Here is a 16,271-nt window from a genome sequence, read left to right as displayed (position 1 = left end):
CAACCACCTCTGCACATGCTATGAGGCTTAAGTAAAGGACAATGTGGGACACTCAGTTTTCTCAGGGGTTGTTTTAATGCACGAGTCCAACTTTCCTTTGAGAAAAATCTTTGTCTTGGTTTCTATCATTGAAACCAATCATAGCTTCTGTTGAGTTAGGGGCTCTAAGGTCTCTCAAACTTTAATGTGAGTATGAATCATCTGGGGATCTTGTTAAATTGCAGATTATGATTCAGAAGTCTGGGACTGTGTGCCCAACCTCCCAGGTGATGTCAATGCTGCTGCTTGATACATACACTTTAAGTAGTAGGACTATAAGGAATGTTTCCAAATACAAATAATCTCAGTCAGATGTTTATTCTCAAAATAGCCTCCACCAGGAGTTTGTAAGGGAGAAAATATTCCAGAGCCTAAACAAGGTACCTGCTCCCTCTCCCTTTTCTATGATTTTTGCCAGCTGGTTGTAAACCCAACGTGGTATCTGAATGAAAGGCAACTTTTTAAAATGTCTTTTGTGTTGACAGTTTATTTGGGCTTGACTTGATGGGGTTTGCATGAACAAACATAAAACTTCACGCCTTTTGTAATGAAAGGATTGATTCAAAATAAATATTTTTAATTAAGTCAAATACTAACGAATAAGTGATGTTTACAAATAGTTTATAAGAGAATCATTTGGGATTAATCATTTTCATTTCTCCTACAAAATAAATAGCTCATGTACCAAAGAAGATGCCTTTCCTTAAGCAGGAGGAAAAAAAGGACAACAAAAATAAAGTCATGCCTATGGCACAATCATAATATTTTTAGTGAGAAAAATACCAAGATTAAAACATACAAAAGTATATGAGAATTATATGTTATTAAATGTGTCCCTAGAATCTGGGGGCGGGGTTCAGGGGAAAAGAACAGGTGGTAAATTTAAGAAAGATTTTTAACTGGAGAAAATTACACATGAGAGCAATAGTCCATTCCCCTTAAGGAAAACAATAAACGCCTACAAACTTTCATTTTCAGGTTTTCAATGTTTTCTTTTTGTATGACCATTAGACAACCTCCCCCACAAAATTCAACCAACTGTCATAAAAATTAAGTTGTTGACAGGTCCAGCTGGCTATCGTCCATGTTTACCCTTAGATGCTTTTCCAGCCAGTGAGGGTAAAATTCATGGTATATGTGGCAAGAGTAAAAAGAGAATCACTTCCCTTCACACAGAGGAACCCCCATCTCGAGCATCTTTCTGCACTTTGCAGGGTGCAGTGTCTCAGTGCTTGTGGGCACTCTTCAGCCCCATAACTGTGAAGGTAGCGGCTGTCAGTTTCTCATAAACCAGGAACATGAGGGCAGCAGTGAGGACTGTCTGTAGCAGTTTGGCTTCAAGGCCTTTGTAGAGTCCCATGATTCCAAAACGCCTATAAAGAAAGGTTTGAAGAAAATAAAAAGTTTTCTTCCTAAAAGTCAACTACTGCATCAAAGAAGCATGTTACACTAGCCACCGCTTATCCCTGGGGAAATACGTTCCCAGACCCTCAGCAGACACCTGCAATTGTAGTTAGTAGTGAACCCCCTATTTTTTCCTATACATACACACCTATCATAAAGTTTAACTTATAAATTAGGCACAGTAAGAGATTAACAACAATAGCTAATAGTGAAATGGAACGCCAACATACTGTAATAAAAGTTATGGGAATGTGGTCTCTCCCTCTCTCAGAATATCTATGTATTGAGATGCAGTGAGGTGAATGACATGGTGTTAGGTCCTACTGGCCTTTTGACAATAGGTCAGAAGGAGCATCATCTGCTTCCAGATCGAGGTTGACTGTGGATCCCTGAAACCATGGGAAGAGATACTGTCAATGAGGGGTAATAGTATACTGGCATTTTCTAAATTTTATGTAAGTCCAATCACATGGTATGAATTCTTTTTTGTCTGACTTCTTTCACTTGGCTTAATCATTTGAGCTCCATCCATAATTAGAGATCCATCCATTCACTTGGCATAATTATTTTGAGATCTATACATACATCAATATACATGTTAGTAGGTCCTTTCTTGTGAGCAGTATTCCACTATGTAGATAGATAGTAACTTGTATGTCTACTCACCCAATGATGATACATTTGTATTGTTTCTGGTTTTTGATTCTTACAAATAAAACTGTTTTTAACATCTGTGTACAAGTTTTTGCACAGACCTATTTCATTTCTCTCTATATAACTTGAGAAGAATTGCTAGGTCCTATGGTAGTTGTATGTTTAACTTTTAAAGAAAATGCCAAACTTTCCAAAATGGTCAGACCATTTTATTTTCCCACCAACAGCACAGAAAAGTTCTGGTTGCTCCACATTCTTGTCAATACTTGGTATGGTGAACATTTAGTTTTAACTTTATACTAATTCTTTATCTCTGATTTTGCTATCCCAAGCATAATCTGTTTTTATAATAAATTTATTATTTTCAAAGTATCTTATGTCTAGGAACAGTAATAAAGTTACAGCAGCTTTGCCTCAAAGGAGGCCCTGAGGGTCAGCTTCTCTAAATGGAATGATACAGGGAAATGACGAAAGTACCTGCCTCATAGGGCCATTGTTAGGATTAAGTGAGATGACTCGTGTGAAGCACAGAGCTCAGTGTCTGCTACAAACCAAACACTAAAAAATGTTAGCTACTCTTACCATCATCAGCACTGCCGTCATTACAATAATTATCATTACTCTTCCTACTACATTCTCCTTTTCTCACTATGACTACTGCTCTAAAATACCTGTTTACTTCTATTTACAAGAGAGGTCACAGGATATGCCATCGATGGCAACACTCCTAGGGCAGAACAGTCTCTCTACATTAGATTATAGGAGGCTTACCTCTCTAAAGGAGTTCTGCATATTTCTAAGTTACAAAGAATAAAGATCTGAACTTTTTCCATAACTTCCCCAAATGCTGCCATATTGCACTAAGCCCCTAAAACGAGAATTGTTTGAGCACAGCATGCAAGGAGAGGTTTCTAGGTTCTCACTGCCAAGACTGTAGTGCAAGTTAAGCAGATCTGGCCACTCTTTGCCAGAGATAGCTGCTGAAAGACAGGACAGAATGTGAAGCATCTACAAAGCTCACTTTACTCGTTGGTGAAGAAGATAGAGAACATTCCGAAGACTCCCCAGTGTTCTGTTTTCTGGGTTTAGTCTGTGACGTCCAAACTGGGGAAGAAGAAAAACAGATCAATTTCTACCTGAAGAAGAAATTATTTTGGAATAATGTCTTGTAGTATACAGAAACAAAAATATCTAACAAGTATGTAGATTTCATGAATTCTCTTTTTCAATGAAATAAGTGAAAATAAGAAATAGTTTTGGGGGTGCCTGGGTGGTTCAGTTGGTTAGGTGTTTGACTCAGGTCATGATATTATGGTCATGGGACTGAGCTCCATGTTGGGCTCTGTGCTTAGCTCAGTGAAGAGTCTGCTTCAGATTCTCTGTCCCTCTCCCTCCCCCTCTGCCATTCCCTCTGCTCTCTCTCTAATAAATTAAATAAATATTTTTTAATGAAGCAAGCATGAGAATTTTCACTTTATAGAATTATGGGGAAAATACTACCTCAAAAGAAAACAAACATGCCCATAATGAAGATTTAGATACTGATGGTTTGGCTTACCCTCTAGTCCTTTAGAAAGTTCTGATAGACACCAATCAATTAGGACCACTACAGTCTAAGCTCTTCACATTATATGTTAACATTATAAAAGTATCAAAATACATTTATTTAGATGCTACTGAATTCCTGTATATTAAGCACCAATTTAAGAACAGTACATCAGTAGAAACTTTTTAAAAAAAATCTTATTTCCTATTTGAACAGCTTGGCCTCGAGTAAGAAGCACTTTTACTTTCCTTCTTTCCTTTTTTTTTTTTTTAAGATTTTATTTATTTATTTGATAGAGATATAGAACCAGAGAGTACAAGTGAGAGGAATAGCAGACGGAGAAGGAGAAGCAGACTCTCCACTGAGTGGGGAGCCACACATGGGGCTTGATCTCAGGACCCTGAGATCATGACCTGAGCCGAAGGGAGATGCTTAACTGGCTGTGCCACCCAGGTGCCCCAGTAGAAATACTTTTAACATAAGATAATAAATCTTTTGAATTGAAGTATTTTCACCATCATCCCTATTTTATTTACCAATAAATACTTTGAATTTTTTTTCAAAATAGATAATGAAATCTGTCCATATCTTCTCTTTCCCCTCCACTGCTACCACTTTAGTGTAGGCCACCATCACCTTTCACCTGTACTATGGAATTGGTCTCTTACTGGATTGCCCCCTCACCCTCATCTCTTAGCCCTGGGATCAATTCAGCACACAACAGCCACAGGAATCTTCTCAAATTGTAAATCAGATCACATTACTCCCTAGTTTAAAGCCCTTCACAGGCTTCCTACTCAGGTGAGAATAAAATCTAGAATCGTCACCTAGAGTCTTCCTTGCCACTTTTCCAATCTCATCTTGAGCCACTGTTTAGCCAGAGTGGCCTCTTTTCAGTTCCCAATCACTACACTCTTAGCACATCATGTTCCCTCTACCTAGAATGCTCTTTGAAAGCTGGTCTTTATCTTCCTTAAGTCTTGTTTGTTTGTTTGTTTTTTTAGATTTTATTTATCTATTCATGAGAGACACAGAGAGAGGCAGAGACACAGGCAGGGGGAGAAGCAGGCTCCATGCAGGGAGCCCGATGTGGGACTCCATCCCGGGATTTCAGGATCATGCCCCAAGCCAAAGGCAGATGCCCAACCGCTGAGCCACCCAGGTGTCCCAAGAAGACTTGGTTTTTTTTTTTTTTTTTTTTTTTAAGACTTGGTTTTTATATATACTTCCTCAGAGCCCAATCCTCAATCACCTTAATAAGATCCGCACCACGCCCCTCTCCACTAAATGACAGAACGCAGTTCACCTCTTGAAAGCACTTTTCTCAATTTATAATTACCTATTTATTTTGCTTATTTACCTGTTCATTCTTTCCTCTGTTATCTCCCAGAGGACAGGGATTGATTTTTATTCACCATGTGTACCCAGCTTCTCACTCAGCGTGGGTACTTAATAAATATATTGCTGAATAAATAACTGAATGAAAAAACCAGAAATTTGAAAGTGCTTCAGAAAAGCTAAATCATTAATTTCTCCTGAATGAACTAAACAACTTCTGATTTTGTACAGCTAACCTAAGCAAATCAACTTAAATGAGAAGAAAACAAGCTTATACATTCCTAAGGTCATTTAAGAACCTCCTCCCACATTTGGGTTTTCTGAGACACCACAGTACCTAAGAAATGACAAATGTAAACTGCTCCAAACCAAACGAAACCAACTGATAGCCTCGTTAGCAATTATTAAACAAATGGAAAAATGGTCTAGACTATCAACTGACTACCTTATTGCTTTATTAACATTGCTTTAAACAGAGAAACCATGTACTTCAGAATTTTGTTTGACTAAATGCAGGGAGAACCCCAGCACTCACCCTCAGAATGGACTGTACTGTCTGCATGGGATAGGTGACAGTGGTAGCAATCGCTTTGGATATTGCACCAATGATGAACACATCCAAAGAAGAAAGCTGGAAAGCAAAGAAAGAGCAAACCACATCAATGCAAACAAGAGAGTGTCAGAGATTATTATTTACTGCTTTCAAAATCAGGAATTACCTTCATTCGTTTCTTTAGAAGCTGCCGTTTTAAGCCTTCATAGAACATGAACTGGATGGCAGGATTGAAGACCAAGAGCAAGGAAGGAAATGTGCCATTCCATAAAGCCAAGATTCCTTCATCTCGAATGATCTGATGAAAAGCATCTAAGCAAGAAATCAAGGACTTTTGATTACAATCCCTTAACTGGAGAACACAATGTAAATTTTGTTCAAATGTACTCAGAATAGAATCTTACTGGTTCTATTAAAATTTCCTTCTTGCTGTATTCTAGGAAGTTCCTCAGTTAGCCACTTTTTGATAATCATCAGACACTGATAGTCACCACATTATTGAGAAACCAACTTAAATCACAGGCAACTCTTCCTGATAATCTGGCGTTAGAATGTGAAATTTTCCTAAGTAATCACCACCACCATGCCCGAGAACTCTGTATTACAGAGGATTGTGAACGGACAGCCCAGGTGCTTCTCAGCAAAGTCAGGACAACAACAGATAGTTCCCTAGGACCCATTATTTAGGATATAACTTATAAGAAAATCACTATTCTCATCACAAAGATGGACACATGGGAAAGAAGAACCAGGTAACCTACTATTAAACTCAAAGTCATCAGTTAGTTATTAATGATAACTTTATCCAAAGACAACACTAAAAGAGTGTAGATTATTCTTTAGAAATATTTACCCCCTCCCACTCCAGGGGAGCAGCATACTTCTCTACCTCCTGACACTGGCTTTGGCCAAGAGAACAGTAGCAAATAAGATGCAAACAGGGGCTTGAAATAAGATTGTACAATTGGACATGTCCTCTTGTGCTTTTGCTACCACCAAGAGAAGAATGTGTATAGGCTGGTCCCAGCCTAGATGAGTCAAATCCATGTCAATCCATAGACACAGGAGCTAAACAAATGCTTACCATTAGATGTGAAGATTTGAGACTGTCTGACATGCAGCATTATTGTGGTAATAAATTTCAGACACAGAGAAAAAAGAAACTTCTTAAATAGGAACTCACCCAAACAAACACTTACCAATGATACCTTTGTAGTTGGTTGGTACAATGTCTTCATTCCTAAATTTTGCCCCTTGTAGCTTCAGTCTGGTATTTACTACCCAGAGTGGAGTTGTTAGCAACACATTCACCACTCCTTTAAAAAGAAAGAGGAGACAAAAGAAAAGCAAAGTGCAATCTTCAAGCTTTGCTGCCTTATGTTAGAGCTATGTACCAGTGTTTCATTTATACTTCTGCCACTGACCTACTGGGAGACTTGAGATAAGGTATCTCTCTGTGACAGGGTACAACACAAGCCACTACTGTTAGAAGCAATTCAGAAGCCTTGCTGATAGCAAAAAAGGCTGGCAGCAGTACTGTTCCACATTTGTATAACAGGAAATGATCTATTTGTCAATTAATATAGCATCCAAAGTAGCAATTTTGATCCAGTTCTGGGTGCATTTAAAAAATAACAGTTTTAATAAGGCTTACTGATCACATGCTAAGTCCATGACAATATCTGATAAAACACACAATTTACAACTCTCACATAAGTAGCTTACATGGTTTTAAGTGAGTATGGATTTGGTACAATGGGTGGCAGGTGGAAGAAAGTGGTAATATTTGAAAGAGGTTCATCAGGGATGGGAGGCTCACAGAAGAGTTCCTCATCACTTAGGGAATTAGGATAGGCAGGCAGCAAGCAGTAGTTATGAACTGTCACAAAACACCTGAAAGAGTTTCACAAGCATTATGATCCTTACAAGCTTAAGGATGGGGATCCTGGCCCCCCAAGGTTGCCTCAGAGTGGAACAATACAATGAGCCAGGTGCTTCTTTTTTGAAAACACATGGTCCCAAGTTAACACCATCTTGAGATATTAAAATATTCCTCATCAGTCCTGGAATGATTAAAAAAAATATATACCAGACAGAGTTGTAACAAAGTGCCTGACACATAATATATTCTTTATAAATATTTAAATAAATATTGAACAAATGAACCAATGAACAAACTCAACAAACAACCACACATCAAGCTATCTGGCTCTATCTGGCCATGCTCTGAAGAAACAAGAGGCATAATCCTAAGGAAGAGAAACCTACTAAAAGTCCTTTAAACACAATGGTAGAAAGACTGTTTTAAGGAATCTCAAAACACAGCATTCAAAAAACACAAGTCTGACCAAAGACAAGCTTGATGAAACAGCCAAGAAATTAAAATCTTATTTTTTCATTTGTTGTATATAGTTGTTAAGTAAGATATTTTGTCACCTTTTTCTTAAGAGTGTTATGAAACACTTTTATCAAAATAAAAGACCTCATCAAAAAATTTTATGAGCTGTATTTATTATATTTTTAGTCCCATAACACACTAAGGAGTCATCTTTAGTTATGACTCACTATAGTCATGCATTGTCACTTACAGCATTGATCATAATCTGAAAAAGCCTCACCTAGAGATTCTTGCTAGTCTCATTTTTAAAAAGTGCCAGTGCCCAAGAGGTCAAGAGAGAAGAATATCAATACATGACCACTTGCAAGACTTTATAATGTGTTCCTATTCAATGCAATGTACACATCACTTGACAGAAAAATTAACAGCAAGAAAAATCAGACTAGAAAGTACTACTGAGCAGTCTACTGCATTTTTTTTTCCAGACGAAAACAGGAGAACTCAGAAACAGAGATCCTAGGCTTCTGTAGATAGTGTAGACAAAGTGTACACACCTTTCTAAACAAGTGAAATGGGTTGTCTATTAAATTCTTTAGAAATCAAAATCCCTTTTATAATCTATTCAAGAGGAAGGTACTCACAAAATACTTCAGATGCAATGCAGCCTAGATTTAAGTTTTTTGTTTTTATTTTTTTAAAGATTTTATTTATTTATTCATGAGAGACACAGAGAGGCAGAGACATAGGCAAAGGGAGAAGCAGGCTCCCTGTGGGGAGCCCGATGCGGGACTCAGTCCCAGGACCCCACGATCACAACCTGAGCCAAAAGGAGATGCTCAACCACTGAGCCAGGCATCCCTTAAGATTTTTTTTTTTTAAGATTTTATTTATTTATTTGACACAGAAAGAGAGAGCACAAGTGGGGAGGCAGGTCAGAGCGAGAAGGAGAAGCAGATTCCTAGCTGAGCAGGGAGCCCAATGCAGGGCTCGATCCCAAGGACCCTGAGATCATGACCCCAGCCAAAGGCCTAATCAACTTAATCTGCCCCTAGATTTAAGATTTAACTATCATTTAAGATTCTGCTTTCATATCTCTGTTATTAACACAAGCTGAAAGACTAAGAGGATTCTAAGGACAATTTCAAGTACAAAAATGCACTAAATCATTTCAAAAAGAGAATGTAAACTACTTGTGAAAACATTTGTATTTTGAAGCTTTTTATCTGAGAAGTTCAAGTACTTTGTTCATCCTCTAAGCCAAAATAGATGGAGAGGTATTTTTTTAACCACTATAATTTTATGAGTTCTGGGAAAAGACACTCAAAATATTTGAGGCTCCAAAACTTTACTAAAACCTTGGAAATCTATATAATGAAGCAAAGGACAGCATTCCACGGAAGAAAAACAAGCTACAAACCGTCATGATAAGAGATTCCAACTCCATACTTTTGCATAACAGATATGGCTGAAGGATAAAAAAAGTTGTTTGTTTATAAGCTCGTGTAGAAAGTTGTTTCGGTTCTAAGCTGTGGCTGTTACTTCACTTCTAGGATGGGAATATTAATATTTTATGTACTTAATGACAAGAAATTGTTTTTCTTTCAATTTGAATGATTCCATTTTTTCTTTTTTTTTGTTAAAAATCATTTATAAGAAAAGAGAAGCAAAATTAAGAGATGAATAGTAACTAAACACACACACGGAAATTATTTACTGATTCAAGGAATAATTGGAACAGCCATTTACTTCTGAAATCTTGAACACAAAATAGTTTTATTAGCACTGAGTCTGTTAAGGAAAGAAAACAAAACAAAACAAAAAAAGAAATATGCTAATCATGTATGTACTTCTGGGAAGTAAGTACAATGACCACTGATACAAAAAAAGGGCAGATCAAGGTCATAAATCTAACCACTTGGCCCCTGAGAAGCCATGCAACTTGATACACAATAGGAACAAACCTGCCTTACCAGATTTAAGACCGGAGGGCAGGAAAGGAGTAAGAACTATCCTAACAGTAACATCATTGGCATTCAAAAAGTTATTGGTAAAAATCCCAATTTCATAAAAATGGCAAGAATCTTCTTCATTTAAGTTTTCTGTGAGATTTTGTTCCCAAATCCTTCCCCAAGGTATCAAGCTATATGAGCTTTTTTCCTATGAAAATACAGTAATAAATTTCTAAATTTCAAGCAGAACTTGTGTAACAATAATACTGTTCCTAGTTCTCCTTGGAGACAATGAAACTCATTCCTACAGTGATTTTAATACATGACAAGGCTTACAGCAGGAAAAGAAAAAGTGGTTCTCATTCCAAGAATGCATAGGTATTAAGATATGAAAACATGTTACGAGGAGAAATATAAAACTCACAAAAGTAATTTCCAAAGAATTCCTTACTTTCAGAAAAAGAGAGAACTTATAATTAGAGAATCTCAGAATTATAAAGGACTATAAAATACATTTGACCAAGGGTCTTTCAACCATGTTACAGCTGACATTTTGATTTTGGGCTGGGTAATCCTCTGTTTGGGGCAGAAGTGGGGGTGCTACTGCGTATCAGACAGATGACAGTAGCTGTAGAAAGACGGAGTCATTAAATGACTTGGTATATTTAAGGAATCACAGTTTTCTAAGAAACAATAGCAGTCAAGCTAGAGGCAAGCAGTATCACAGATCTTGTATGTTGGGTTCTTATCCTGTATACAGCTGGGGGTATACTGTAGGTACCATGACTTTAACCTATATGCAAATGGTAGACATCAAAGGGTTTGAAACTGGGGATTGCTGTTCTGAAATCCAGATTTGGGTTTCAGAACAGTAGTCCCCTACCATCTCTCTGATAGGATGTTTAACAGATGATGCTCATAACTGACACAGACCCATTGTACCTTTCTTTCACATACTCAGGAAAACACTTCAGAATGTAAGTGAACAAGAATGGTATTATGCCTTTTCTCAAGCTTGCTTATGTCAGTTGAATCTGTTATGGTAGCAAAGCTTTAGGTTCAGGTCATGGGGGGTATGACAAGAGAAGGCACAAAACTCCAATCAGTGAACCAATATGCCTTGGTCATATATTAAAAGAAAAAGAAAGAAAAGAAAAGAAAAGAAAAGAAAAGAAAAGAAAGAAAAAAAAAAAAAAAAAAAGGAGTGCCTAGGTGGCTCAGTTGGTGAAGGGTCTACCTTCAGTTCAGGTCACGATCCCAGGGTCCTAGCATCAAGCCCCGCATCAGGCTTTCTGCTCAGCGGGGGAACCTGCTTCTCCTTCTCCTGCTCCCCCTACTTGTGCTCTCTCTCTGTCAAATAAATAAAATCTTAAAAAAAGAAAAGAAAAAGTATATATTCATATATTTTAAGTTAAAATAAAATACAAGGTAAGTAGGCTATTTATGATACTCTCTATGTCAGCTGACTTTTAAAAACTAACTGGCCTACTATACACCAGCCTAGCTATGTTAGGTATAGGGGAATCTACTGTGATTATAGATGTGTAAGAGTTAGAAAGGTAACAAGCAGAGCACAGTGAGAGAGAATAACAAGGGTGTTTTGTACCTGGTGGAGAATGGGATTGTCAGACATAGCAAATAAACGGTTTTGAACAATTAAAAAAAGATTTTGTCATATTTTTTATGAATTAGTAGTTTTATGGAACGTTGTAGGAGTTAGTCCTTGACAGAGAGTCATAATCTTTAAAATGTCAATACATAAAACTATAGTAATCTAAAATTATTAAAATCAAGATATTACAAATACTTGGTCTTGGGTATTAAAGATAATACACATTGCCATTTGTTGCAATTATATAAAAAGGAAGGTTTCCTCTGTACAGGATACCCTTGGATCTATTCTGATTTTTTTTTCCCAAGTGAACAAATCTCAAGCTTGAGTTCTTTGAGTTATGACACTGTTAGAAAACTATTCTTCCAGAAAGGTTGGCTAGGCAGGATTATGCAAAGTACGTAAGTGAGAAAGACCTCAGAGGCAACAAAAGAAATGGCTATGGAAAAAAAAAAAAAAAAAAAAAAAGAAATGGCTATGGATATGGAAAAGAGGGAATGGATTCTAGAGATACTTAGGAGACAGACTGATGACGGTTCTTCTTATTCTTTTTTTTTTTTTTTTTTTAAAGTAATCTCTGACCCAACAAAGGGCTCAAACTCATAACCCTGAGACTAAGTGTCATATGCTCTACTGACTGAGCCAGCCAGGCATCCCAGAGACTGATGGTTTCCGATGATTAAACAACTGTGGAGGGTCAGAGACACTTTTAATGATGACTCCTGGATTTCCATCCTGAATTACTTACCTACAAATGCTCATTCATTTCTTCAGAGAACGAAATCCTGTGTGTTATACTTTATGGAAAACTTGGCCTGGCGGTCGGTCAAAAGGTACACACTTTTAGTTATAAAAGAAATAAGTCATGGGGATGTAATACAGAGCATGGTGACTATAGTTAATAATATTATATTGTATATTTGAAAGTTGCTAAGAGAGTAAATCTTAAAAATTCTCACCAAAGTGGCACCTGGCTAGCTCAGTTGGTGGAGCATGTGACTCTTGATCTCAGGGTCATGGGATCAAGCCCCACATTGGGTGTAGAGATTAATTAAAAATAAAATCTTAGGGACACCTGGGTGGCTCAGCGGTTGAGCATCTGCTTTAGGTTCAGGTCATGATCCTGGGATCCGGGATTGAGTCCTGCATCAGGCTCCCTGCAGGGAGTCTGCTTCTCCCTCTGCCTGTGTCTCTCATGAATAAATAAATAAAATCTTAAAAAAAAAAATTGTAAAAAAAATTTCTCATCACAAGGAAAAAATTTAACTGTGTGGTGATGGATGTTAACTAGAATTATTGTGATGATCATTTTACAATATATACAAATATCAAATCCTTATGTTGTACATCTGAAGCTAATATAATGTTATATGTTAATTATATCTCAATTAAAAAAAAAGTTGGTACAAGTGAAAGTTAATTATATCTAAAGCAATCTAAGACCAAAATGAAAGTATTAAGCCGAAGAAAAGCTCAGAGACCAAGCCGAAAAACACCAGTGGTCTCATACAGGTAAAGAAGAGTAAAGAACAAAACTTGTGGAGCATGAATACTCGGCCTGGTAACTATTTTTCAATTAAATCACTTAAATTCCAAATGGACATTTACATTATTCAATTGTGTGGCTCCCAAAGTAGTAATTTTTCAAAGAATATACCAAAAAGTGATTCCACAAAATAGAACAATTAACAGTACAACTGTTAAGTCAATTAATTTTGTTACAGACTAAAATGGATAAATATACAAAAAAATCACAGGAAGTATACTTTCCACCTCTTTAATAAAACTCTAACTGAACAAATATTGTGTTTATCCAGCAAATACTTACTGAGTACATGCTAGGAATTGTTCTTACTGGGAATATAGTGGTAGTGGTAGGAGGATACATGTATATATACTCTCTAAGAACAAGTATATAATATATAAATAATATATAAAGTATCTTAAATATATACATAATATATAAAGTATCTTAAATATATGTGTATGTGTATTTAAGATACTTGCTCTTATGAAGCTCATATCCAACTAACTAGACACAGATAGTAACTAAATATTCAGGTTAATGGCTCCCTAGAGCTTCTAAAGCCTCAGATGACAAGGATCTAAAGTCTTCTAACATCTGGCTCCTGCTTACCTCTCCAACCTTTTTGCTCATGCTCCTGTATTCATTTCACTCACTAGCTAAGAGAGCTCACTGTTCAAAACATGGTCCCGTAGTCACTCAATTTTCTACCATTCTTTCCATCAGAAAACTGCCGTCACTCATCTACAAAAGTTACTAATCCTGCCAAGGCTCAGTTCAAGAGCCAGGGCTTTCTATAAGCAGATCTCTCCCAGCTAAAAGTGATCTCTCCTCTTCCTATGAACCTCTAAAGCATTAACAACCATTATGATACTAACTACACTGGGCTATGCACTAAAATACCTTTGTTACATCTGACTAAATGTTTTTGCACTCATGGTGGGCTTCATGGGTGTGCAACCCATCTTGTACCTGGTTTAATGCTCTCATTGTCAACTGTCTTGAAATGCTAATAAATTGTGAACAGGGAATCCTGCATTTTCATTTTGTATTAGGCCTTACAAATTGTGTAGTCAGTCCTTGTTCATGTTAAAAATTACATGTGAACATCAGCCAAAAGATAAATCATGGAGGGTACCTGGCTTGTTCAGTCAGCATAGTATGTGGGACTCTTGATCTTGGAGTCATGGGTTTGAGCTCTATGTTGGGGATAAAGTTTACTTAATAAAAAAAACAGTTAAAAAAAAAAAAGGAAAGTAATCAGGGAAGGTATTGTAATCTTCTTCTTCTTTTTTTTTTTTTAAAGAGGCTTGGGGGATGCCTGGGTGACTCAGCAGTTGAGCCTTTGGCTCAGGGCGTGATCCTGGAGTCCTGGGATCGAGTCCCACATTGGGCTTCCTGCATGGAGCCTGCTTCTCCCTCTGCCCCCCTCTCTCTGTCTCTCATGAGTAAATAAATAAAATCTTAAAAAAAAAAAAAAAAGAGACTTGGGCACCTGAGTGGCTGAGTAGGTTAAGTATATGACTCTTCATTTTATTTCAGGTTATGACAGGATTGTGAGATAGAGAGCCCTGTGTCAGGGCCTCTACTCAGCATGGAGTCTGCTTGGGATTCTTTCTCTACCCCTCCCTTTAACCCTCTCCATCCCCTGCTTATGCTCTCATTCTCTGTCTGTAAATAAATAAATAAAATCTTTTTAAAAAAAAGGGAGAGAGAGAGAGAGAGGGACGCCTGGGTGGTTCAGAGGTTGAGCATCTGCCTTTGGCTCGGAGTGTGATCCCAGAGTCCAGGGATGGAGTCCCACATCAGGCTCCCTGCAGGGAGCCTGCTTCTCCCTCTGCCTGTGTCAATGCCTCTCTCTGTGTCTCTCATGAATAAATAAATAAATTACATCGTAACCAAAAAAAAAAAAAAAGAAGAAGAAGCCCTGGTGGCTCAGCGGTTTAGCGCCACCTTCAGTCCAGGGCCTCATCCTGGAGACCTGGGATTGAGTCCCACGTAGGGCTCCCTGCATGAAGCCTGCTTCTCTCTCTGCCTGTGTCTCTGCCTCTCTCTCTCTCTCTCTCTCTCTCTCTCTCTCTGTCTCTCATGAATAAATAAATAAAATCTTAAAAAAAATAAATTACTTAAAAGTTTTGGGGATTCCTGGGTGGCTCAGTGGTTTAGAGTCTGCCTTCGGCCAGGGCATGATCCTGGAGTCCCGGGATTGAGTCCCGCATCAGGCTCCCTGAATGGAGCCTGCTTCTCTCTCTGCCTGTGTCTCTGCTTCTCTCTCTCTGTGTCTCTCATAAATAAATGAATAAAATCTTAAAAAAAAGAGGGATTTTAATTTCCATAAATTCTGGAATGCTGCTAAACAGGGATAAAACTATCTTCTCTGGATTAAAAAGACAAAAATAAGAAAGTCAGCTCAGAAATAGTTTTTGCGTATGGCCAATGATCTTCCACAAGGGGTCAGGACCACTCAATGGGGAAAGGACAAACTCATCAAATGGTATTAGGGAAAATGGATATCCACACACAAAAGAATGAAGTTGGACCTATATCTTATACCACATATAAAAATTTACCCTAAATGGCTTAAAGAACTAAATGTAAGACCTAAAAGTATAAAACTCCTAGAAGAAAACATAGTAGAAAATGTTTTCATGACATTAGACATGGCAATGACTTCTTGGATGTGACACCAAAAGCACAGGCACATAAGCAAAAATAGACAAATGGGACAAACATCAAACTTAAAATTTTCTAAGCACCAAATGACATAATCAACAGAGTAAAAGGCAGTAGAGAATGGGAGAACATACTTGCAAATCATATATCTCATAAGGGGCTAATATCCAGAATATATAAAACATACCTACAGCTCAACAACAAAATATTAAATAATTCAATTAAAAAAATGGGCAAAAGACTTGAACAGATATTTCTCCAAAGATGATATACAAACAGCCAATAAGCATATGAAAAGATGCTCAACACCACTAACCATCAGAGAAATGCAAATAAAAACACAGTGAATTATCAACTCACACTATCATTAGAATGGCTACTATTAAAGCAAAAACACCCAGAAATAACAAGAGCTGATAAGGATGTGGAGAATTAAAAACCTCTGCATACTGCTGGTAGGATTATAAAATGGCCTAACTGCTATGGGAAACAGCATGGTGGTTCCTCACAAAATAAAAAACAAAAACAAAAAAACCCTAACATATGATCTTGCAATCTCACTTGTGGATATATATCCAAAAGGAACTGAAAGCAGGGACCCAAAGAGATATATTTGTATAATCCATGTTCTTAACAGCAA

At 37.3% G+C, this 16,271-nt stretch overlaps 1 protein-coding gene across 1 annotated transcript in view; it reads right to left on the bottom strand.

Annotated features, from left to right (window-relative positions):
* Window positions 1-510: 510 nt before the first annotated feature.
* The window catches only part of SLC25A17 (solute carrier family 25 member 17), a 39,583-nt gene continuing 23,822 nt past the window's right edge, over window positions 511-16,271 (bottom strand). Inside the window, exons 5-9 of the mRNA XM_077914389.1 lie at window positions 6,734-6,850; window positions 5,701-5,846; window positions 5,517-5,612; window positions 3,119-3,201; window positions 511-1,412 (exon numbers count right to left, since the gene is read on the bottom strand). Of these exons, the coding sequence (XP_077770515.1) occupies window positions 1,265-1,412; window positions 3,119-3,201; window positions 5,517-5,612; window positions 5,701-5,846; window positions 6,734-6,850 (590 nt within the window). The 3' untranslated portion in view covers window positions 511-1,264. The remainder of the gene's footprint in view (window positions 1,413-3,118; window positions 3,202-5,516; window positions 5,613-5,700; window positions 5,847-6,733; window positions 6,851-16,271) is intronic.

The sequence above is a fragment of the Canis aureus genome, chromosome 11 (assembly GCF_053574225.1).
Source record: "Canis aureus isolate CA01 chromosome 11, VMU_Caureus_v.1.0, whole genome shotgun sequence".
Lineage (NCBI taxonomy): Eukaryota > Metazoa > Chordata > Mammalia > Carnivora > Canidae > Canis > Canis aureus.
Note: the sequence above shows the minus strand (reverse complement) of the source record. Positions and strands in the feature narration are given on the sequence as shown.